Genomic DNA, 23,871 nt, shown 5'->3' on the forward strand with positions numbered 1-23,871 from the left:
GAAGTATGTGGGGGTACATGCAGTGTGGAGTCGTGTACCCCCCCTACTAACAGCATTAAAGACAGGGCAAGGGGTCAGGTACAGATCATGATCTTTCATAACAATTTCATGTGTTCATTCAACACATCTCACAGGGGAAACCATTCCTTTCCAATGGTTGCCTGGCTGCAGTAAAGTGATCATATCTCTGTAGCTACAGCTCCTGTATGCCTAGAGCCTCAAGTTGTCAGTTTATCTGACATTTGGTCTGAAGCATTTAATACACTTTATGGTGAGAGTAATTCACACTGACGGATGACCAAGCCGGCTAATTTGAACAGGAAAGTCTCTTCTGTTCATTTCAAACGTGCGGTGCAGCAAGAGATCACGGCGGCGAGGAAAACTAATTTACTCGAGGTCTGGCCTCAGATGAGAGTGTCATTAATGTTGCTAAAGAAATATGGCTGCGGTGCAATCGAATACAAAACATAAGAGTGGGGGAGCCACCAAACCCTCATTTAGGATGTCAGATGTATCATCTCTCACCCCCCTTTCAACCATCACTGCCGCCTCCTCCTTCCAGTCCTCTATCTCTCTGCATCTGGTTCATTGGATGCAAAAAAAAGAGAGATACCTCCCCGGTGACTCAGGAACCCTCTGCTGACTGATAGAAATATCTGATTGGGACGCATACATACAGGCAGGAGGAGATACAGGGGAAAACATGGCCTCTGGAATGCCAGGCTGACATTCTCCCTCTCTTTTTCTTACCTTGTTCATTCCTTTAATGTCTCTCATCCAGGCCCCCTCATAGCTGACAGGGGGGAGAGGTGAGCTGAAAGAGGCTTTCTGTCTCCCTCCCTCACTTTCTGTTTGCCTCCACCCTCCCTTCCTTGCCCTTTTCCTCCATCTCTAAGACTGAGCACACGATCACCCATCTGCCCTTCTTTGTCATTACGTTCATTTCTCAGACGCTGCATACAGTAAACCCTCCGCAGGATACTATCTGCCTGGAAAATGCTTTCTAGCAGCACTATGAAAGGCATGCAGTGCTGATTCGAAATCAGGGGCTATCTGTTATCTGATTGGCTGACATGGTGAGCTGTCTGTGGATTTTAGTTACCGGGGAGAACAGGGAGATAATGGCACCATGTCAGCAACTTCTGGAGCTGCAGGGCCAGAAGAAGATGGAAGAAGGTGGCCAGCCATGTGCAAACACATAAATGATGGTTCTTCACAAACACACAGGAAAATGAATGTCAACAGTTTCCAGGTTGTGCAAACAACACTCTGAGTGTTTCTTAGCAAGAAAAATGAAAAACTCGTGTTGTTTTAGTTGAGTTATATTGGGCTAATTAAGGAAAACACACAATGTGACACTTAACATGATGCATTTATTGCTCATTACTCATTTTAACAGGCCGGTCTCCAGCTGTATGCAGCCACTAGCTGTGGGAAAAGCTGCAGCTGCCATGGCTGGCAGTGAATGCCTGGTTACTGCTTGGATCTGCACCATAAAAAATATTCTCTACCTTAAATTTCTTGAGTGCCAAAAAGATTGTGCTTGGGAGTCAGATTTGAGAGGAGCTAGTTTAAAACGAGGAATGGCTTCAAACACTTGGCCCTGATTGACAGTCAGGAAAGGCCTCCCTGATGATACAGTCCTGCTGATTAGAGTCATTCACGGAGGGTGCGCCAGTTCAAGTGCTGCAATATAGCCTGATTGTGTCACAGTGACACCTGCGCCTTTTTCCCCTCTCCCTCTTCTCATGGAGCTCACTCGCTTTTTTCTGCAGCACACCCTCATACATAAATGACAAAAAAGGTTGATTTCAATGACTCCTAAATGTCACATTGTTTGGATGAGTTAGTATAAAGATATTATCTAATATCACTCTGTCGCCTAAGAGACGGGGGGTTTTATTCTCATTCTCACTCGCTGTAAATCTTGGATGCAGAGAGAATCCTTTTTGTATCAGTTTTAATGTATGATTATAGTCCCTAAGAGACATCCCAATGCTGTGGGAGTAAATGCCTTTAAGCCAAACTGGTACCTGTCAGCCGTCATCATGGCAACACAAACCTACACCATTATGTATCACTTATACCTACTGATGCAAAATTGGTGCTGAAAGCAAGCATCCGCCCATGTGTGTCTGCAACAGCCTTTCTTTACTCCCATGTGCATTCACGTTTAGATTGACCTGCACTTTTTTGCCCCACCACAGGAGAGCACATGTTTTGAAAACTGCGGTAAAAGTCAGAAGCCTTTAATGAATTTGGCGTTTGATATACTTTACAATGAATATGCACACTTCAGGAGGTAGCTTCTCCTTTCAACACATCTTTTAATTTGCCTAATGCTGCTACAGTTGCAGCATTTTTTACCTGTTGGTCTGCCAGCTGTGGATTTTTCTGCCTGCCAAGTCTGCTGTTTGTTTTCCTGATCCTGCCCGCCTGTCACTGAATGAGTGCTACTCTCCATGAACTGCCTCTTCACTAACATTTGGATCCTAATACCAGTAAATCCTATTTCTGGACTAATGACAGTGGCTTTATCTTCTAATGTTTATTGCTTGTGGAGGCAACCAAACACAGACATGTTTGCATGTAATGCACTTTTCATTATCAGGGTTTCCTGCAGAGCTTTATAGTTAGGGTGGCCGCCTTCACAACAAATGCCCCCCGCCCCACCTTGACTACGCCCCCAAGACAGTAAAATAAGGCCGCATGAGGCTGAATAGTGACAACTGGTGATTATATATGTTAAGTATGGGCTCTCAAGTCTCGGGCCATTTAACAACTTCACACCACACATGGCATTTCTCACACGGAGAAATGATTAACTTCGCCACACAGAAATTCCTATGCTCTGAATGCAAGTTGGAAGAGACAAAGACACAATATCACTCATAAACACATGCACACAGAGGGACAGGATAACCACCACTGTTCAATGGGCCCATTTTGGGTTACATGTGTTGTTTGTTTCATTAATTAAAAGGAAGAAAGAGACATCAACAGAATGACTTGACTAACCGATTTTCTGTGAGAAACCCTGATTACAGCAACTGATATATTTAAATAATTGACACACAGCAATGGCAGAACTCTATATGTTGGCTCTGACACTCACTGGATGAAGCAGACCACATGCACGGACAACACCCTGAATGAATGCTCTGAAACACGGAAATGTCCACTTAGTCCCTGGTGGGGGGAACAGGTATTTTTGAGGCTCTTACCAGAAGGTGTGAGAAACTGAAATACACAAACACACACACACACATATTCACAGGTGGTGCAGGAGCAGACAAAGTTCAGGGCTCATTAAATCCTGGTCAGGCAGCAGCTCCACTGAGACCAAACACTCCACATCTTGCACGAGAAGAAGGCCTCTGTCCGCACACACGCACCTCTGCAAACTCACGGTAGCATTTTTGTGCAGCGCTCTCTCTCTCTCTCTCTCTCTCACACATACCAACATACAGGCGGTTATATGCAGCAGCAACGCATTCATGATTCATTCATGTTGATCTACATTCCTGAGCTTCATGCAACCCATTAGGGCAAACGATCTCACCACAGTTAGTTTGAAAGATGGGAAGCACATAAAACAACCACTCACACACACACACACACCAATGCAGTCTATTACACAGAAAACATGCCTCATGTCTAAGCACTCTCTGTCAACTCATCTCGTTTTCCCTACCATTCCATCTTAGCTTCACTTATGTCACTCTAACATGAGCTGGTTTTAACCACTGGGAAAGTGATATCTATACCTTGCTAACAACAGAGCCGAGCAGAAGAGTGTTTTATGTGTTTGCATGTGACAGAAAATAGATGAAGATGCAGAAAAAAAATATTAAAAGCCAGTTTTCTCTTTGGGTTGCAGACAGGAGACATAAAACTTTCATTAGAGGAATGAGCTGTCAGATAGAGAAAGCATGTGTTGTGGTCATCCTGAGAATGACGTTTGAGGGATTTTAGGCACAAGACAGACATAAAAACCATCACTCAGTTCCCACAGGTGCAGAGCAATATACAAAAACACACACACACACACACGGACACACTCTTACAAGTGATCTGCAGGTTTTGACACTTCGCATAGGGTCTCTCTCTCTCTCTAGGTCTAGATCTCAAGGTAACAGTCACATCCTGATAACTTCTCTGAGATATGTAATTCTATAATTATCTTTCATTCATATAAACAGGAAACAGGTAATAAGAGACCGCTGGAAAGTGGGAATTAACAGGCAATCTAACTGGTTTGGAGTTTGTTTTTAGCCCAGCATCAAAGAAAATGTCTGGACTCTGGAGGTGCGAAGATTGCATCACATATCCAGCAGATCATCATGCAGGTTGGTTGTTGGATGATTAACCCTCTGTAGTGTCTATTCATTTTAGACATAAAGACTCTAACATCCATGTGCCATGTAGAAATAAAAGTTTGTCTGAGCTCTGAGCTCTTCTCACACTGTACCTGTATGTTATGTTATGTTGACTGTACCTAAATGAATGTGGGTTATGGGTATAATCTTGTCTCCATCTGCAGTTTTACTGTGCTGCTGTTGCTGCTGCTGCTGTTTCTCTCCTTGCCAACAGGAAGCACAGGTCTGCTGCCACTGCAGTAATGCAAATGGAAGATAATGGCTGGTTTGGAGCGGTTTCTCCAGCACTCATTTATTCAGTTTTCTGCCTTAAACTTCCACCAGATTTAAGAAACATACTTTGTCAACAGAAAAGTGAGCATCGCTCTGTTCTGTAGGGGGGTAATCCATTTAGAGCAACAACCCAGACTGCATGACAAACACAGACAGTATAGGACTGACATGACTACTGTCCAGCAGCCGATCTGACAATCATAGTTCTCTATGCTCTCACATAGTTACGGTTTACCGACAACCGCTCTTCTCTTCACTCTGCTGCTGTCAGTGAGAGCAGCAGGAGTCAATGCAAACAGTAAACCACAGTCAGTGAGTGTGAGTGTTGTGCAAAGAGCTGATAATTGGGGTCTAAGCACTGGTCTCCTTGCCACATGAGCATACATTAAGTGCAGCACAGTGAAGGCTGTGGAGTGACCGTAATTAGCTTACATTTGAGGAAAACATGTAATTAGAGCCTGCAGGTGGAGGATGGGGTGGAACTAGAGCCCATGAGATGCTGTGAAGGTGAAGTGTGATTTATAAGTGTTTATACTGTGTGTTCTAAAAGCAAACTGGGAAAGATGAGCTTCCTGCTGCACAAAATCTGTTTTCATGAAATCTCTTTAACTAATTAGTTCATTCTTAAAGGTCACTTCTGTTTAGAACACATAGGGTTCTATAAGAATCTTTATGTCTTTGGCTTTTTACTGGGAGTGGTCACTTCCAACAACACTAGAACAGGAAGTTCCTGCCTACTGCGTCCAGCCAATTAAAACACAGTTCTCTGCGACGAAGGTTCCATTAAGGAAGTCCCACGTTCCCCTCAGCGCTCTCGACTCGTCTCACGACAGGCTCTGTTTTTTCCTGCCTGTCAATGCCAGGAACACATTAAGGAGCAGTGCTGGGGATACGACGCAGGCGAACAATGTGAGGATGGACCAAGCCATTGTTCCTCAGGGTTGCTCCTCGAGAAATGTCCGGCTGCGTTGCTTTGTTTCTGGCTAGAGGTGTAGGGCCGGATCTGGCTTCGAATTTTACCTGAAGACCTGAATTTATGTTTCTGCTTAAAGGGCGGAAACTCCAAAACTCCAGCTTTGACGATCACTGCCAACAAAGATTTTAATCCCTCTACTTTCATCCTGGTAACATGGTCACAAGAGGTCACTAGCGCTTACAATGTAATAATAAAGATGAGTTAATGGGAAAAAAAATGTCCCCCACCCAACCCAGAACCAAAGAACAAGGGAAAGTCTCACAGTAATTCTCATCCATAGCCCTGCAGAGTTGAACTGCAGCCCACCTCTGTCACCCACATCCATCACAGAAACACTCATATCATTGTTGAGCTCCATAACAATGCAAAGCTATGAAGCCTTGTTTTTCAAAGGCAGAGCTGATTTCCACAGGCATAATATGTATTCACTCCACTACAAGTGTTTTTGCCAGTGTGTGACAACTTCAACAGACTACTTTTGAGTGTCAAGGACATGCAAAGGTTGTGGCTAGTTCAGCCACAAATGGGATGACAACATTCTATGTCTATGCACTGCTCCATAAGCCTCCAAGGGCTGAGAAATTAAGACTAATTAAGTCTATGCATAAGTGTGAAAAACCGGAGTGCCCCCCATGGGTTAGTGCAGTTTGTCACAAAGCAGCTCCAGCGCAGTCTCACTCCATGCGACTGAGTGACAGTCATCAATGAGTCAATGTCTCTTATCAGATGCTGATTTGGTTAACACTGATCTTCAGTTGGTTTGACAAAAGAACCGGACTGATAGATCAGATCAGAGTCTGCAGTTAGACTGAGCACAGATCTAAACCAGCTGACATTCCTTTAAACACAGAATGTGCTTTCAGGGCAGAGAAAGAAATCTGCCTACCTTGGCAATGACTTCAGTGCTGACTGGCTTCCGTCCAACACCCAACCTCAGCCACAACAAACTCATGAATTGTCTGGAGTTGAAGTGCTGATGTCTGCAAACCTCTCCATTTGTCAAAGGTAAACACACAGTCACAGTTTTTATTTTCTGGATTCATACATTTCTATTCTATGCTTTGATCGATCGATCTTTGTTTCTTTCTCTTATTTTTGTGAGCATGTCTGAAATGAATGGATTGATTTGTGCTGTTCCCAGCACTGCTCCAGATGAATGAAAGTGTCTAAAAGAATTGGTCCTCTCACGTCTGCCTGCCATTAAGAAAACCCATTACTGCAGCACGAATCCCTCTATATTCCTGCAACTCGTGCGGGCTGTGGAAAGCTGTGGTTTGCAGATCAGAGGCACTGTGGGCACAGCACACACCTCTGGATGAATTCTGCCTTCTGCTGACGCTGATAGGAAGGAATACACCTCCAGCTTTAGGATACTAACATGGTGAGAGAGGAAGCTGTGAAAGCGTGGCACAGATGAGGAATAGTGTGTCAACAGAGAATGAGATTAGTAGTGATGTCCCTAGGCATTCACTCAGCTGGTGTGTGTGTGTGTGTGTGTGCTCTGACTCTGGCTCTCCATGTACTGTATCTGTGTGTGTTCTCAAGCAATTTTTTATTTTTTATTTTTTTTGCTTCTTTGACTGACACAGACAGAGAGTTTAGGGAGTCCCTCTCCCTCCCACAGCACAGCTAAGAAGCCCTAAAGCTCCTTAGCTCAGACTCTGCCACTTGTTTGATGAAAGAACATCTTTTTTTTTCACTGAGCATACTGTGGAGATAAAACAACGAAAAATCCAACCTTGTATCACCCTGCATGGCTCAAACTCAACACTTGCAAGGAGGTATTTCTGAAAGCTCTCTCTCTCTCTCACACACACACACACACACAGATTCTTTTAGTTCTATTTTGTCTTTATAGTAGATCGTTTGGTTCAATAAGAAACTAAACACCTTTATCCGTCTAAGCAATCAACTTAGCGCGCACACACACACACACACACACACACCCTCATGCTGTGTGGGCCAACAAAGGCATTTACAGGTTCAGCGAAGCCTTAGGAGAAGTCAGTGGATGTGAAAGTCTGGAGAATAAGAACCACATGGGAGCGCCGGGCGCTCAGCCAGTCAAGACAGCGCACAGACTGGCATCTACTGGCCCCGGCCAACTTCACACATAACAACACACACCATGCACACTACTGCTAACTTAGCTCTGAGCTATAGACACACACATACATCACTGTTTGTGCAAAGGAATCATGTGCCATGTTTCCTTGCTGACAGCTGTCTTTAAAATAATAAGCTGGAATAATCTCCATTGTGACCATTATACACACAGGATGGAAAAGAAAAGCATGTGAAGTTGTTCACAGTGGTGTTCTCTGCATAGGAGAAGCCTTTCTAAGATGCTTACTGGAGTGGCTACAGATTCTGGGTGGGCCCAGGGTGCATGTGTGCTTCAATACACTTTCCATCAGATTAAGCTGCTAAGCCTTTCCTATACAGTTCTACCTTAGGCCTGATCTCTAATGGTCTGCTTTCCACTGCACAACCACACTAGGCTAATTTTCTGTTCATGTTAGCAGATGTTTTTCCTTTTTGTAGAGCCGATCAACCAACGTGTTGGCCAGTATGATGGGTTGCTATCGGCCTCAGACAGATCTATCAGTATCCTCATATATGATGCTGTTTATGTGCAGATGTGATCACATAGTATACAGCTGAGCACAAAGGTGAACTGACTAGGGCAACTTACGATAAATTGGACACTAGTTTGTGATGACCCATCCCTGTCATAATTCTGACAACAATCGTGCCACTCATGCTCATCACATCTGTGGCTGACATATCAGTGTCAACACTGCCAAATCATCCACCTTCAACATCCATCCATTTGAACGGCAGTGTACTGAACATCAGCACACATCTCACATGTCTAATTTTATACTATGTCCACAAGCATATCAGCATGCTAAAATTTAACAACTATACCAAACCCAAGTGCTCCTAGCTGAACTAAAGTTGATGTCAGTATGTCAGTGTAATTCTCAAAGTATTTGCCCATTAACCACAATATCAGTGGTGTAAAGGTATGAAGCAAATTTATTGTGGTAATCCCAAGAAATTCACTTGGATACACCAAGTTCTGATGAAGCTGCTTGGAGGATCAACCTAACATCAAGGCACTTTAACAAGTCCAGTTGCCCTGCTTCTGAAGCTGTTGATTGAAAAATGACCTGGAAGGTCATCCATCCTCTAGGGGACAATGAAGGGTTAACAAAATTGAATGGCTGCTGAACCGACTGAAATTTGATCAGTCTGGGCTAAAGTGGTAAACCATCAAGAGAGTCCTCCCAATGAATCACTGTGTTATCACAAGCAAGCGAACAGAAATGTTTGAGTTTTTTACTCCAGAGATCATGTTACTGCTTCCGCCGCAGCAGTAAAAGACTTCTGACTCTGCCATTGTCAATTTTAATATTTTAAATGAAAACACGACAAATTGCTCTGTTAGTCTTGGGATTTAGGAGTTATTCCAGACCTCACAAGATCACTTTAAAAAAAAAAGGTCCGCTTGTTGCTTGTTTTCATTTCCTTAAAGTCAACATTTCACAGATATGTGGTCTCATCAGACAGTGTCAATTTGCAAATCACACTTCATAGCATCGTTACACTGAACGCCGGTGACAGCCAGCAGCATGTGAGCTGTATGACTCACCTCTCTCCACCTCCAAGGAAATCACACTGGCACAAAAAAACACACACACACATACAAATATAAACACACACACAGACACAGTGAGGGAGCAATGCGGGTCAGCCGTATCTCGGAGGACAATATGTGTAAGTGTGAACGTGCCCTTTAACCTTAGCATCAATGGAGAGTCCTTAATGTCAGTAAATGCAACATGGGAGCATGTCTCATCCTGTAAAAATGTTGCATGTAGTAGGGGGGGGGGGGTTATCTTGTGTAGCTGCAAACAATCAACCAACCATGGCCAATAGTCTTTGGCAGGCAAACAGAGCAGTGAGCAGGACTAACTGTGAATACATGCAGACCATAAGAGATGCACGGCGAGGCAACAAGGCAGAAGCTGAAAACATGATCACTCCAAACAACAACCACACTTTGCTCCCTCCCTCCCAGGGCTGGTTAGCGTACTTTTTACCTTACGTCTGAATAGTAAACGTATGCACATGTGCACATGTCAGGCTCCAGCTGAAAGACATTAGTCAGGCCAACAGGGAATTTTACTGAAACCTGGTCTGACTAATGAAACGGATCAACTGGTACGGAGAAGCAGAGGCAGGAAAATAAAGATAACGAAAGAGATTCTCACTGTTTGCATATTTGCACATATGTGCACAAATATGTGTGCACGGCAGCATCTGATAAGCACATATCATGTTGATCTGAAAGATCAGAGCTAGGGGCAAAACACAATGATAAGAGTTCTCTCTTGTGTTTGATTTCTGTGGCAGAAAAATGCCAACAAATATTAGAATGAGCAACAGCAAGATGAGAAATCAAACAGCATGAACCATTAACAGACAGAAGAGTTCTCAAGAGATGAAACAGGCAAACATGGTGCATAATAAAAGAGCTTAAATAACGAGCAAGGGAAACAGAAAGAATGCAAAACCAACGCGGATGACATCTCTCTTCTTACCTCTGCCGCTGCGTGTGGTGGAGGTATCCTTTGGGACGACAAATGTAGTGGTGGAAGAAACTTGAGTCTATCCGAGGTAATCACAAATACATATATCTCTATCAGTCAGACTCCACAGTCCACCAGGACAGCTCTGTGTCTACCTACGTAGGTCTGTGTAAATATAGATGATGATGATGATGAATAGTGGTGAGTGAGAAAAGAGTACTATGCTAGAGGGCAGACAGACAGGCTGAAACAGGAGAGCAGGGAGAGGAGAGAGCAGACTGAGTAGGATGGAGGAGTTACTGCTTCCTAACATCAGAGTGGCTACACCCACCTCCTCAGCATGCATCAAATGGGAGTCGCTCAGATGCTCTCAAGTATGCATAGACAAGTAGAGAGAGAGAGAGGGAGAGAGAGAGAGAGAGAGAGAGAGGGAGAGGGAGGGAGAAATCCCGTGTGCAGCCGGAGATCTGATCTGATCTGATATGTGCACATATGCATCTGAGGTTATGCACACACATGCATATACTCATAAAGGATCTCATTAATGTACTTTTTCTGACACGCACATTAAAAAAAAAACTATTTCCTCTCTCTCTTGCTGAGCGGAGCCTGTGAGCAAACGTCTGCCGGGGCTTTCGGTGAAAATAAATAAACCAGCTGAAGTGAAAGCAAAGCAAAGACTGTTTTCATGCCTAAAACAACTGCTAATGAGTTCAATTTAGAGCTGCAGAAATTAGGTGGTAAATCCAGCGGTTACCACCCTAGGGTTTGGATGCCAAGAGGGGTCAGAAGAGAAAAAAAAAAAACAAACGGCTTGAGCTAAATTGTTGTTGCTTTCTTGCAAAACAGAGAGTTTTTCAGCTCCCTGTGCCTCTATAGAGAATTAAAAAAATGAATGTCTGTGACAAAACCAGCTATTTTCTTAGCATCTGCCAATAAACTGCAGATTCCTTCAAACCCAATAAATATCTGGATAATCGAAGACTAACTGTTCTCCTTCATATTTTAACAAGGACAGAAGGTGCCAAACGAGTACTAGCTGGACCTACAGTTCTAGACCATGTGTTTCAAAGAATGCCTCTGCCTGCATCTGTAAAAGCTGTCCTTAAATGTGATATAAAAACAATGAAATGTGCAAAGAGCATAAGGTGTACTGTGCGTATGAATGTAGGAGTTACTGAGAATGAAAGGCTCTGCAGTCAGGTGTGTACAGAGGGTTTGTTGTGAAGAGGTAAACTGTGGCAGACTTGAGGACATGCTTCTCATTCTTGGAGTGCACCATTGCCTGTCGCTCAACATGCCTTCATTTTCCCTCCCAGGAGAGAAGGAGGCTAGAGGAGTGGAGAGTGGGTGAGGTGGAGGGCAAAAGGGGGGGAGGGGGGGTTCATCATGTCATGACACACCACCCACCTCAACCGCTCCGGTCGTGAGAGCCTTGTGCCTCCTGGGACAAAGCCTGCCTTGATAAGGGCCAGTGCCATAGAGAGACAAAGTCCTCATTACTACCACAGGTTAGGGGTTAAATTCTTTGCTGAATTGTCCAATAGGGGGCAAAATCTCAGAAATGACAGGCAGGCAAAAATTAACAAAGTTATCATTGATTGAGTGGGTTCACGCCTTCTGAATATGAGTATTTGCTCAAATCTGTATGCTAATCTCATTCACTGCCTGGCAATCCTGTGTGTAACGCAACAGCCAATCACAAAACAGGGTGGTTTTATCTGTGTGTAGTTCAGGATGTGGGTGACAGGCCGTCCCTTGGCTTGATGATGATGTTATCAGGAGGTGATGAGGGACATGAAACACTGTAGTCCTCCCTTATTAGCATCTCTTGCTGAGAAGGGGACGTGAACAAGAGTACGACCTGACACCACCCCACCAGCCCCACTCATAAACCACAAGTATCTATTCCAATAAGCACCATAAATGTGAGTTAGATTAAATGAAACACATTTAAGTATGGATATTTACACATTTAAGTCACCTCAGAGCTGGAGATGGGAGAGATAACCCCCTCTGAGGCTGGAAGTAGGCAATGCAGTGGCTCTGCCTTCATCCCCAGTCCCACAGGAAGTCTTGTACCTCTAAACTACTCCCATCCACTACTGTATCAGCATCCTTACTGCAACATCACTTCATCACCGAGCCAGAAAAACCTGAGTGGTTTCTGGAAGCTGAGGCACAGAAGCTCAGGTCCATCGATATATCCCTGCTGACCAAGCAGCCCCTCTGCAGCTGCAGCAGCAGCAGCAGCAGCAGAGGATCGTCCAGCGTCCGTACAGTAACCCACCGTCGTGTTGACAAACGCCTGCGCTGGATGAAACGACACACCTGTCGTTTGCCATTTTAATGCAGCATTCAGGTGCTGAGAGCCTCCCCGTATCGTAAAAACACACGCCAGCAGCAGCAGCAACAACAACAAGACTATATCAACACAATACAGCACAAGTCATACAAAATTAAGCAGGCTGCACACGCGGTGAGCAAATTCAGCAGGTTTTGTGTCACAGTCAACGCAGAAAGCAGAGAAAACGTGAATAGTATCTTACCGTTAGAATCGCGGAGGGATAGCCTGCTGACAGGCAGAGGAAGAGATGCTCCACTGAAGGTGGGAATGATGCTGCTGGACAGTTCAGCCTCCGTTTCTCGGTGTAATGTCGCCCCCTGCCGGTGAACAAGACGACACATTTAATGGCAGTTTAAACTCGTTTATTGTCTACAAACTGTGTGTGTTCGATTAAACGCAAGTGACGTGTGACATCCTAATCAATTGAAAATACACACAAATCCTTATTATTCCTTATTAGTTTAGGACGATGCTAAAATTAGCAACTGAAAAACAGATTTCCGGTTTTGGTTCTTCAAAATAAAAGTACAACACACAGGCGGAAAAACAAGATGTACCTTTAAAATGCATTTAAATTGACTAGACAACAACCAAAAACTATTTAAAATGGCTTTAAAGTGCGAGTTCTTTTTTAGATATTTGGACCATTTATTGCGTGTTGTCATTACCATGACAACAAGTCTTGCGCTTTTAAATTGAAGGACAACTCCTTTCCAGCATTTTTTTAAGTGTAACTTGACGTAGCCTGAACAAAGACTACAAAAATGGCGCGTATGACTGGCCCGGATGGGCCTGAAAGAAATAGGTGTCTCATTCAAAGCCTGAATTTTAGGAATTGTGTCCTTTTGACTACATAATTCTACATGGGTTGGCTTATATTTACCAAGTATAACGTATACGGTCAAAAATAAATTGGCCGTGTGTTGTTACGACTTTTCTCCCGAATAATTTGATGTCGTGTCGGTGTGTTTCTGGCAGTGTTAGCGGCCAGCGGGTCTTCCAGGAGGAAAAAGCGCCAACTTCTGCTGCACCGTCTGAACTGTCAAACTGGATGGTTGAGACTGGATATTTGCCGATATATATATAATATACCTTCACTCTTAAATGGCTCGTTCAGGTGAGATTTTATCAGTCACTAAATCAGTCTTGATAATGTTTAGATGTAGCGGTGTTTCAATGAAGTGAGCGGTTAGAAGCGGCGTGCTGCCTGCTTTCTCCTCCCACTTCTTTTTCAGTCCACCGCGCCGTGTCGACCCACTTTTGTCATTGTGTTGTCTGCAAAGTGCGCAACAACAGCACCGATGTGTAGTGGTTGTTTCTGTGACTGTGTGAAGAAGACAAAAGAGACCACGGCTGCTTTCTGTTTTTTTTTAAAGAGAACGAAACAAGAAACAAGAGCGGCACCGCCAAAATAGCGTTAGCCAGCTAACGCGTTATATAATGCGCGGTTCCGTTGCTAGGTGGGTTTGACTTGCTAACCCCGAACCGCATGTTTTGATTAAATTGGAGCAGTTTTAGTGCAGTTATTGCGCAGCTTAAACTTAAAGTGCGTGTTTACTTGGTTTCGTTTGAACTCTTGATGGCGCCCACTGAAATGAAATTTGTTTCCTTCTCCTGCCAGTGAGGTGCGCTGTTGCGTCTCGGTAAGAAAATAAATCCACCCTCAGGACACCGGGAAAGAAGATGCCAGGTCTGCAGGGTGAACATGTGGTTGCGGCGCTGGGGAGCCCCGTGAAGAAGAGTAAACTTTCTCTGAAGTTCTTCCAGAAGAAGGAAACCAAACGAGCTCTGGATTTCTCTGAACCTCAGACAGATGAACCCAAAGCAGCTGAACCAGAGGAACCCGAGGCAAGGTAGGCCTGCGCTGTGCAAGTTATTACAGTCACACAAAGTTGAGCCTGTTTGGATAATGGTGTCTCAGAAGGGGACGTTTCAGTCACTTCTCTTCTCATAAACAGTTCTTAGTGTTGTCATAAAGAGGTTATCACATATAACAAGAAAAGTGTTTTCTGCACCTAATGTGATTCTCTTTGTTTAGCGGCTGTGATCAGGGATTCCCTGGTCCTTCTGCCTGTCCAGCCTCACCTGGTCTTCTCCTGTCATGTGAAAGAAGAGAGAACCTGGTGCCATTTGTGGGATTTAACAACCTGGGAAACACCTGCTACTTAAACAGCATCTTACAGGTGAGTCTTTTAGTGGGTCAAAAGACCAAGGATTGTCACTTTAGAATATCTGAGTATACACAAGCTGCACAGACATATTTTTTTACTTTGTACTGTTATCTCAGTATAATCTGCCATTGTTCAAATAATGTCTCGTGATGTCAGGAATGTGTGGCTTGCTCAGTCTTAAAGTGACCCACCCTTCTTTCAAAGTGGTGACTGGTGAGGTCAGGTGACTGTGGAAGATAGTTTGTGGTAGTCTTTATGTAGGTCAGACCGTTAAGGTGTGTTTGAGTTCATCGTCCTGCTGCAGAATTAATCCTCCTCTGCACCAGGGGGTGGTGCATATCTCTGAAGAATGATGCGCCATGACATATAACTACTGTATCATCCTCTACTGTTGGTCTACTTACATGCAGCCCTCAGTTACAAATATCTGGTAACCTTGTTTTCCATTATCCACTGAAATGCTGGTATCATTTGGGTATGTGGGTTACAGATCCCTCTTATAGGTGCTAGAACTGTTTATTCTGTGCTCACTTTGGTCAAGTTAACTGGTGCTTTGGAACCCTTTGGTCTAGCTGTGATTTGATACTAAGAAAACTCATTTTCATGCAGAATAACAATCTGACAGTTTTAAGGTCACTGCTGTTTTTGTGGTTTTAAATGTGTCTAAACACTTAGGGAAAGTTTCAGATTTACATGAGAGAAATTTTCTGTGGTCCTAGACATGTGCACATTTAATGTAGTATTTATTTTTGCACATAAAGATCCTAATCTTCCACAAAACCACATGCAGATATGAACAGCCAGGCCCTGTCTTGCATAAATAAACAAAAAGCGGTGAAAGAGTAAATGTTAACTGTTACTAAGAATACATCTGTTGGAACAGCTAAAAGGCTGGATATAAGCGGCCGCTCCACAGTGGTTGTTGTCCTCCTAATTGTGTGTCTAGATCACTGTGTCTTATCTGTGCTGGCAGGCAGTGTTTGCATGTAAACAGATAAATCTGCAGGTTCTTGTATGATCTCCTCTGACACCTGTTTAAACAGTTTCTGTCTGTGGGGTCATGTTTCATCTCATGTGGAATAGGGTTTGTAAAAAGAAACGCACAATATCTTCCTTCGGGCTCCAGGTCACACAATAAGGTGACCTCTTATGTAGTGTTCATGTAGGAAACTTGTTTTGTATTACTTGGGTGCCTGTATTATTAGAGTGTTGACATTCTACAGGGCATCTGCAGACAGTGAAAAGGACTGATATCAGTATGAAGAAAGAGGAGTTCAAAGTTTTATATTTAAATAGCCATATGTTTAAAAAGTAAAATACCTTATGTAAATTGTATCACACTTACATTGATGTCCGATTCTGTTTCTGCAGGTTCTGTATTACTGCCCAGGGTTCAGAGAGGGTATAAAGAAGCTGCATAATCTGTCTAAAAGAAATGACAAACCAAAGGAAGAAGCTGATAAAAGTGAAGAGGTTGGTAGAAAATAAATGACTTAATTCTGATCAGAATCAAAATGCAAGTACCTGAGGTTAAGACGATTATTTAATATTTGTGTTTTATTTCTTTAGCCACACTTTCAGCAATCAGACGTATATGAAGTTCCGCCAGCTCACATTGAGTTGCTCGGCAGCTTTAACAGTCTCATCACTTCAGTGGAGCAGCTGCAGTCTAGCTTCCTGCTTAACCCCGACAGCTTCACCGATGAGCTGGCCACGCCGCCTCGAAAAATCCTGCACACACTCAGGTAGATTTAGACTGTTTTTTTCACTCATCCTGCATGTCAATGGCAGAAAATGTGCTGATCAGTCACATAAAACTGCTTTGTTTTTGTGTTGCAGGCAACTGAATCCCATGTACGAAGGTTATCTCCAGCACGACGCTCAGGAAGTTCTTCAGTGCATCCTGGGATATGTCCAGGAGGCCTGTGACACCATCAGGAAGGAGCAGGAATTAAAAGGGGAGGATAAAAATTTAGGGAATGAAGAAGAGGTCAAAATGGAGAACAATTCCAGCAGCCCTGCAACAGAATCCGAACCTCTCATAGAAGAGGAAGGCCAAGTCAGCGGCAAGAGAAAGAGTGACACCGAGGTGGGAAATGCCAAGAAGAAGCCAAAATCTGCAAAATCTAGGAAGTCTGACACTGTGGAGGAAAATGTCAGAAATCAACCCCTTACTCGCTCCAAGCGGAAATCCTCCAGTGACATCACGACAGACAGCACCCACAGTAAAGACAAAGAGGAGGAAGGGACGAAGAAACAGAATATAGAAAGAGGGAGTGATGAAGATGGGAAAGATGAAAAAGCCTCCAAAGAGACAGATGGGAAGAAGAAGAAGAGAGCGAAGCTGAGCTGGCTCAGGCCGTCTGGGAAACAGCCGAGTATTTTCGCCAAGTTCCGCAGTGTGGGGAAGATCAGCTCTGTAACTGTGAAGAATCAAAACAAACCAGAGCAAGAGCCATCGCTTCCACATGCTGCCGAGGAGGCGAAGGCAGTGAAACCTCAAGGTATTTGAGAACATCGTAAGGAGAAATATGTCACGTAAAGTTAGTCAGTTTTTTCCAGTCTTGACGTTTTATCTGCGTTTCTTTTAGGTTTAGAGAGCCTGGGCCTGATGGAGCGTTTGTTCCAGGGCCAGCTAGTTCTGAGGACTCGATGTCTGGAGTGTGAGAGCTTTACAGAGCGGAGAGAGGACTTCCAGGACATCAGCGTCCCAGTGCTCGACGACCAACCCAGTAGCCCAGACGACCTCTCAGAGAGTAAGCATCTTTACAACCAGTACCGTTTGGTATAATTCTAAGGCTTCGTGATAAGATGGCAGTTTCCTCATTCTTGTTAATATTCTTCATCCTTCTCTTCTCAGTCTCACCAGATCCTAAACCAGAGCTGAAGACTCTGAATTGGGCCATCTCTCAGTTTGCCTCAGTGGAGCGCATAGTTGGAGAAGACAAATACTTCTGTGAGACCTGCCATCATTACACAGAGGCTGAGAGGAGTCTGCTGTTTGACAAAACGCCAGAAGTCGTCACCATTCACCTGAAGCGCTTCTCAGCCAACAGCTTAGAGTGAGTTGATGCTACACACTAAGAGAATGCAGAACTGCTGTACGCTGTGCATCTGTCAATGCATCAGGTTGTCGATTGGGAAGCTTAAAATAAATTGCTTGCATGCACAAAAAATATCAAATTTTAATACTAGTACATTCACATAAATACGAAGCTTTTATTGTCTCACCTGCTGTCACAGTTGACAGTTTCTATAAACGCCTCTCCCTTTGTTTGTTTTCCTCTTCTCAGATTAGACCCGTATGCAGGCCTATCTAAGGTAAACACTCCTCTAAAGACCCCTCTGACCTTGTCTCTGGAGGAGTGGTGTACCGGGCCCACAGCCTCTAAAGGTCAGTGCTATCAGCTGTTTGCTGTGGTCATGCACAGTGGTGTCACTATCAGCAGTGGCCATTACACCGCCTACGTCCGCATGTCGGAGCTGAAACAGATGAAACTGAGGGACAAAAAAGAAACAGAAGAGCAGGAGGAAGAGGTGAAAGAGATGACGGATGGAGCACAGGTGAAAGAGGAGGCGGTGGATTATGACGATGGAGAGGTGTCTTTCAGTATCAATACAAGGGGACACAGGCGTGCAAGTTTGGCTGGAAGCAAATCAGGAAGCAAAAAGCTGTCGGAGGGTGTGGTCGGACTCCTTGGAGGCCAGAGGAGTTTGTCCAGTTATGACCTGGGGAGCAGCAGCAAACAGACAGAGAAAGCAGCCAGCGCTGGAGACGCAGATGGACCTAAACGGAGAACTATCAGCAGTGTCGGCCAGAACAGTGACGCTGCACCCAAAAAGGAGCCTGACGCAGCAGACGAGGCGTCAGCGGCTTCATGTGACGGAGCAGAGGCCACAGAGCAGCAGGCTTTGAACAGCCTCCTGGAATACGAAGGGAAATGGATGCTGTTTGATGACTCTGAGGTGCGTATGTTTGAAGAGGAAGACTTCCTACGAGCCTGCTCTCCTGAGACGTGCTCTTCATCGACGCCTTACCTGCTGTTCTACAGACGGGTGCCTGATCCTGGGCACTAACATGGATACAGGCCTTTTGGCAGCTGCATTTTTTTTTTCTGCAATACTTCATACTGTGCCAAAAATACTGTGGATGCCATATTTTACCTAAAACTCAGCCCTGAAAAACTGCAAGTCTCTTGTCAGTGTGGGACCAGTGACAATAATGCAAATATTCACCTAATGAAAGCTAATCTGTTTTTACTCGGATAAACCCTTTTTTTTGTACAGGATATCTTTGTTGTTTGTACTTTGATTTGACACTAGCTTTAAAAGTGTCGATGTCTACTTGACTCCTTTTTTCTGTCTCAATGAGTATATAAGGTTTATTTTTGCAAAACTGAAGAGCACTTTTGAACTTAAATGTCAGCAAGACAAAAAATGTCTTTTTTTGTCTTGCTTTTTACCACTCTTCTGTCAGTGATGCATATTTTTTCTGCAATATAGCCTGTTTCTCATAAAACCCTTTCCACCTCTCAAGTTTTTCTTATGCTCTTCAATATGTTTTTTACAAACTTCAATCGAAAGACCTAAATTAGCCAGATAAAATTAAGGTGGCAACAAGTTTTTCACTCAGTCAAGTCATTTTTTCTACGAGAAAAATAAGCTACAAATAACAGTTAGATTAATCCATGACCTTGTTGAAACTGACTCGGTTCTAATTTACCATTATTTGACAAAACGATTTTTACACCCGTGAGAAATATTTCTGTTTTGTGTTTAACGTAAAATGCTACTAGACTTTGTTTGCCCACACCATGTACACACCCCATTCCAGCTGTGATCATCTTAAAAGTAAGTAAAGCTTTTACCTTCACATCCTCTTCAACATGGTGACACATTCTCTTATACACATTTCTGTTGTCTCCAACTTTAAGCTTTAAACCTACATAAACACAAGAATGACACAATGGAGTGAAACAATATACAGTCTGAACATTAAAATATTTATTTAGTAAAATATTTAAAATAAAACAGAACTACATAAAATTATACAAGGATGTCTGAAGTACCTAACTTTAAAACATTGTCGCTTCAACTAAAAATGATAATAAAGCATCATGATAAATACTGGTACAATTTTTTGCATGTTTTCATTTTTTTTTCCTCCCTCGCCTGCCCCCCCTCCCTCCCCCCCAGTTATTACATAAACTTTCAAGTTGTAAAATGCATTGCTACACCATAATAAAAAAGTGCACACATGAAATTGAATACAGATTTTTTTGACACATCGTACATAATTAAAAAGACACCTTGACCTTTAAAATCGTACCTTTCTGCAGACACTTGTAAAAGTTTGGCGGACAAAAGTTTTTTTTTGGCACTTTAACTGTTCTTCATATTCAGCGGGTTCGTTTGCTAACAACTAGCAGTTTCTGTTGGTTTCAAGACATTTATTTATTTTTTTTAGGTAACATAGGGACTATTTCCCTTTCAAGTAACTCATTCTAAACGCCAAGGTACCCCTTTAATCTTTAAGATCCACTTGTTCTTGTTCGCTTCTGATTGTGTAACAGTTTGTCTGTAAACAAATTAAGACACTGGAATGACGTACCAAGCTGCAAGTCTTAGAGCCTTCCTGTAACACGCGTTCATCAAAACACTGACCAACTTTCAAGAGACACTCCTATTTACACTTGAGAATAAATTAATATTGCAATTTCTGTGAAGTGTTTGTGCAGATGTGTGTTTGCGTGTGTATTTTCATCTTTAAATGTCAAGCTTGCGAAGGCTCATTCTGCTGAAGGAATCTCTGCAAATGAAAAGAAAGACAAGTTTTATCAAAGATATCTGACAACAAAAGGAGGATCTTTTTGTTAGTGCAGCCAGCTTGTGTGATCTGATGATCCGGTTGTGAGATTTTGCAAGTCAGGATTAAACTTTCTAACAGTAGATTTAATCCAAATCAAATTTTAGTGGGAAAAATAACAAACCGTTTACAAAACGTGTAAAATGTCCAAAAATAATCTACCTTGTCAAGCTGTCCGTTTGCTGCATGAATATTACAGAAGCAAAAACAAACTGATTTAACATCCAAAACATGTCATCCCCACCCTCTGAGTGACACACACACAGTAACACACTTCAGTCCTACCTGTGTGAGTTGACCTGTAGCACAGGTTTATAAAGCTGAGGGATTTTTCTGTTGATGAGCGGCTGCAGCGCCTCCTTCAGTCGGTGATAATTCCTCTCCAGCTCTCTCTGGTACTCCTTCTGGTCTGGACCAATCAGGCTCTTGTTCTTCCGCAGAGCATCTTCACACCTTTGGGAGGGAGATCAGTACAATCAGGGAAGTTGGTCTGGGATCACATAATTATGAGAGATTGTGTGGCACCCATTACCTCTTTGTGAAGTCTTTAAAGCAGAGCCGTAGCTTGTTGTGGTGTCTGTACAGTTTTGGGTCACTGGGAATCTCTGACAGAAACACCTGAGCCACCTCCAGAGGACCCTTAAAATAATAAGCACTTTTATAAATATCAAGCTAGAGCTTTACTAGGTTTGATGAGATGTGTGTATATAGTTAGTACTGTACCTGGTTTACAGTCGTGCCCACTGATCCCTGTAGGACCATCTGCAGCATCTTGGCGTCAGCAGGATCCTGGTGGGTTGCAAACGCCAACTCCTGTGTCTTCTTCTGCATGTCCTCTATCGCCACCTCTATGGGAGTGGATATAATCTGGAACACAAGCAGTTCAAGTGATCAGAATAGAACATCTTTCTCCAATCCAGTAATGTAAACAGATTGGCTTTGCCTGGACCGCAGACCTACCTCCTCTTTGTGGATGATGTTGATCCGTGTTTTGATGTAAGGGAAGGCGTGGGAGGTTGTAAGGATGGTCTTGCGTTTGAACTGTTCATGCAGGTCGCCGTGGGCCCGTCCGTCCAGGGTGAACGGCGTGCAGTAGACAAAACGTCTCAGGTTGTAGTTCTTGTCAAAGTAGGTGATGCGGTCCTTCATCTCGTAAGTGTCAAAGTATGGCTCTACATATGTGATCTGGATGAATGCCTGCAGGACGACAAACGTCAAGATTTTAGCTTATTCCATTTGCAACCATTCATTATTTGCCTAAACTCACACAAACCTTATTTGGGTCCAGCTTGCACTTATCCACAGGATTGGAGTCTTTGATGACTTCTACCTGGTCCTCTCCAAACCGCTCCCCGTAGAAACCCTGACAGAAAACAGACCGAACATGGTCGTTTCACTTTCAAGCAAAAGAAAATTAAATGCAAACAAACTGTAGAGGAAGATATAGAAACATGGAGAAGTTACACTGTATGTTTACCTCAAGCCTGTGAGAGATTTCAGCCAGCTTTGTGATGGCCGGCTCTTTGTACACAAACTCCTGCTCGTCCAAGTCACCAAATTTTGAACCGTAAAATCCAACTCTGAAGTAAGTACCAAACATCCTCTTCCCGTCCTGTGAGCAGAGGAAGGTAGAAATTCAGTAAACATGTTAGACACTCATGAGCTCCTTGGCTAGTCATTTTCCTTCACATCCTGATGGGGAGTTACACACAACGACTTCATAAGAACAGAGAAAAGGTTATAGTGCATCCATAGAGAATTCACAGCTAAATGTGTAACAGCAGAATTAATTTGAGTAGCACCAAGTTCACATTATTCTGTTCAGCATGTAGACATCTATTCAGGTGTGTGGAGCTCAGTCAGATAGTCTATGAATTTATCAACTCCAAAACTCGCAGCATCCTGAAACTGGTGGTAATTCGATTCAGCACTCTATACCGAGGGACAGTCAGCCATTTTTGATGTAGACCCTGAGAGATTTCTCCAGCAATTTGTACACAACAGATGAGCCTCCAGCTTGTGAATCCACAGAGGTTGGCTGCAACCCAGGTATCTGGATTTAAACTTGTCCAACATCCTCCCAAAGAAGGAGCTCTGCGGTCGCCATTTTGGCAGTAATCCCATGGACCAGTTCTCTGAGGTTCAAGATGCCATGTCCTCAAAGATTCAATGTTCCTCACAACATAAACAAAGCATCTAAATGTAGGAGGGGGCTATGCTGAAAAGTGAGTCTTTTTAATTAGTCTTTAAATTGACTTCTCCCATCTAATGCCAAAAACTTAATCAATCCTGGTGGATCTTACAAACAGGAGCCTAGTATCCATATATTGTTTGATTACATTCTCTACATCTGAAATCTTCTTTCTTTCCAGTTTGTAGGAGCACATTTTGCTCTTTTTTATGTGAAAAGAGCTGAAGCTCGCACATGAAAGTATCAGAGAATAAAAATTAGCCATAATTTGTTTACATTAGGCACAGAGCCATGGGCAGATAAAGAAAAAACACTGAGGGAAGACCTCTACGTAGATAAAACAGTCCAGAGGGGAATTCCACACTTAGGTACATGTTCAGGATCAGATCAAATACCATAAGGTGTCTGTGTGCTGCATAAAAAGTACAAAGAAATGGAAATATCAGAAACTGACTAGACCACTTGTCATTACAGATGATTCTATAAACCATCATCGATTCTTCCTGGCAAATATAGAAATAAATATATCATGTGTTCCTGTGACAACTGCTGATCAAAATGTATTTCAGTATAAGAAGCCCTGGAAACTAAGAAACTTACCACAAGACACATTTAAGTAAAGTGGGAAGGAAGGGTCGGCAACCGGGGAAATCAAAAAGGAGAAAACAGAACAAATTTTAATCAGGATTGGGTACCTCCAGAGAATTTCAAAAACAACACAAACTAAAACACAACAGCAAAACGTATCTCCACTGAGAACATAAACTCATTGTAGGGGATCCAGACCATGCACAGGCAGACAGTGATGAACAAAAACAGAAAGACGAAGTGAGGAAATAAAGACCCTCAGAAACACACCATGCACTCTCAGTGCGTTTCCAAAAAGAACGATGGGTGCTCTGTCCAGTTCATGCAGCAAACCATGAGAACTCAAGAGGTTAATACTGTTAACAAAGGAACAGAATGATGGAAACAAATCAGGGGTCGATTTAGTTTAAACGTTTAAAAGAAAGGGCATGAATAACAACTGATCAAAACCAAAAGGGATAAATCAAGTAATCCTTAAGAGT

At 43.2% G+C, this 23,871-nt stretch overlaps 3 protein-coding genes across 27 annotated transcripts in view; 1 reads left to right on the forward strand and 2 right to left on the reverse strand.

Annotated features, from left to right (window-relative positions):
• Nucleotides 1-12,820, reverse strand: part of kank4 (KN motif and ankyrin repeat domains 4) — a 63,262-nt gene extending 50,442 nt beyond the window's left edge. For 4 of the 5 annotated variants that reach the window (XR_003670500.1, XM_028403970.1, XM_028403971.1 and 1 more), the window contains exon 1: nucleotides 10,239-10,490. The gene's annotated coding sequence lies outside the window, so the exon portion shown is untranslated. Of the gene's footprint in view, nucleotides 1-10,238; nucleotides 10,491-12,775 lie in introns of those variants that run through there. The other variant, XM_028403973.1, reaches the window with a different exon arrangement.
• Nucleotides 12,821-13,563: 743 nt separating this feature from the next.
• Nucleotides 13,564-19,894, forward strand: usp1 (ubiquitin specific peptidase 1). 2 transcript variants are annotated; one of them, XM_028404761.1, is made up of 9 exons: nucleotides 13,564-13,690; nucleotides 14,195-14,426; nucleotides 14,612-14,756; nucleotides 16,116-16,217; nucleotides 16,314-16,489; nucleotides 16,584-17,248; nucleotides 17,336-17,500; nucleotides 17,605-17,806; nucleotides 18,038-19,894. In XM_028404761.1, exons 2-9 carry the CDS (start codon nucleotides 14,257-14,259, stop codon nucleotides 18,819-18,821), a joined length of 2,409 nt encoding a protein of 802 aa, XP_028260562.1. In that variant the 5' UTR covers nucleotides 13,564-13,690; nucleotides 14,195-14,256; the 3' UTR covers nucleotides 18,822-19,894. The 2 variants fall into 2 exon arrangements, with proteins under 2 accessions (XP_028260562.1, XP_028260564.1); XM_028404763.1 differs by having other exon boundaries at nucleotides 16,326-16,489.
• Nucleotides 19,895-19,907: 13 nt separating this feature from the next.
• The window catches only part of dock7 (dedicator of cytokinesis 7), a 36,176-nt gene continuing 32,212 nt past the window's right edge, over nucleotides 19,908-23,871 (reverse strand). For 13 of the 20 annotated variants that reach the window (XM_028404754.1, XM_028404743.1, XM_028404757.1 and 10 more), the window contains 7 exons: nucleotides 22,088-22,213; nucleotides 21,884-21,973; nucleotides 21,571-21,807; nucleotides 21,334-21,477; nucleotides 21,143-21,249; nucleotides 20,896-21,063; nucleotides 19,908-20,553 (listed from right to left, as the gene is read on the reverse strand). In XM_028404754.1, coding sequence (XP_028260555.1) covers nucleotides 20,511-20,553; nucleotides 20,896-21,063; nucleotides 21,143-21,249; nucleotides 21,334-21,477; nucleotides 21,571-21,807; nucleotides 21,884-21,973; nucleotides 22,088-22,213 — 915 coding nt within the window. In that variant the 3' untranslated portion in view covers nucleotides 19,908-20,510. Of the gene's footprint in view, nucleotides 20,554-20,772; nucleotides 20,793-20,895; nucleotides 21,064-21,142; nucleotides 21,250-21,333; nucleotides 21,478-21,570; nucleotides 21,808-21,883; nucleotides 21,974-22,087; nucleotides 22,223-23,871 lie in introns of all 20 variants that reach the window. The other 7 variants (XM_028404760.1, XM_028404758.1, XM_028404749.1 and 4 more) reach the window with 2 other exon arrangements.

The sequence above is a fragment of the Parambassis ranga genome, chromosome 4 (genome assembly GCF_900634625.1).
Source record: "Parambassis ranga chromosome 4, fParRan2.1, whole genome shotgun sequence".
Classification (NCBI taxonomy): domain Eukaryota; kingdom Metazoa; phylum Chordata; class Actinopteri; family Ambassidae; genus Parambassis; species Parambassis ranga.

Bases quoted from the DNA above. Each gene is read 5' to 3' on its own strand.
- usp1 (XM_028404761.1), top strand. From the start codon at position 14,257: ATGCCAGGTCTGCAGGGTGAACATGTGGTTGCGGCGCTGGGGAGCCCC. The intron at 14,427-14,611 runs GTAGGCCTGCGC...CTCTTTGTTTAG, and splicing joins CCAGAGGAACCCGAGGCAAG to CGGCTGTGATCAGGGATTCC. The intron at 16,218-16,313 runs GTTGGTAGAAAA...TTATTTCTTTAG, and splicing joins AAGCTGATAAAAGTGAAGAG to CCACACTTTCAGCAATCAGA.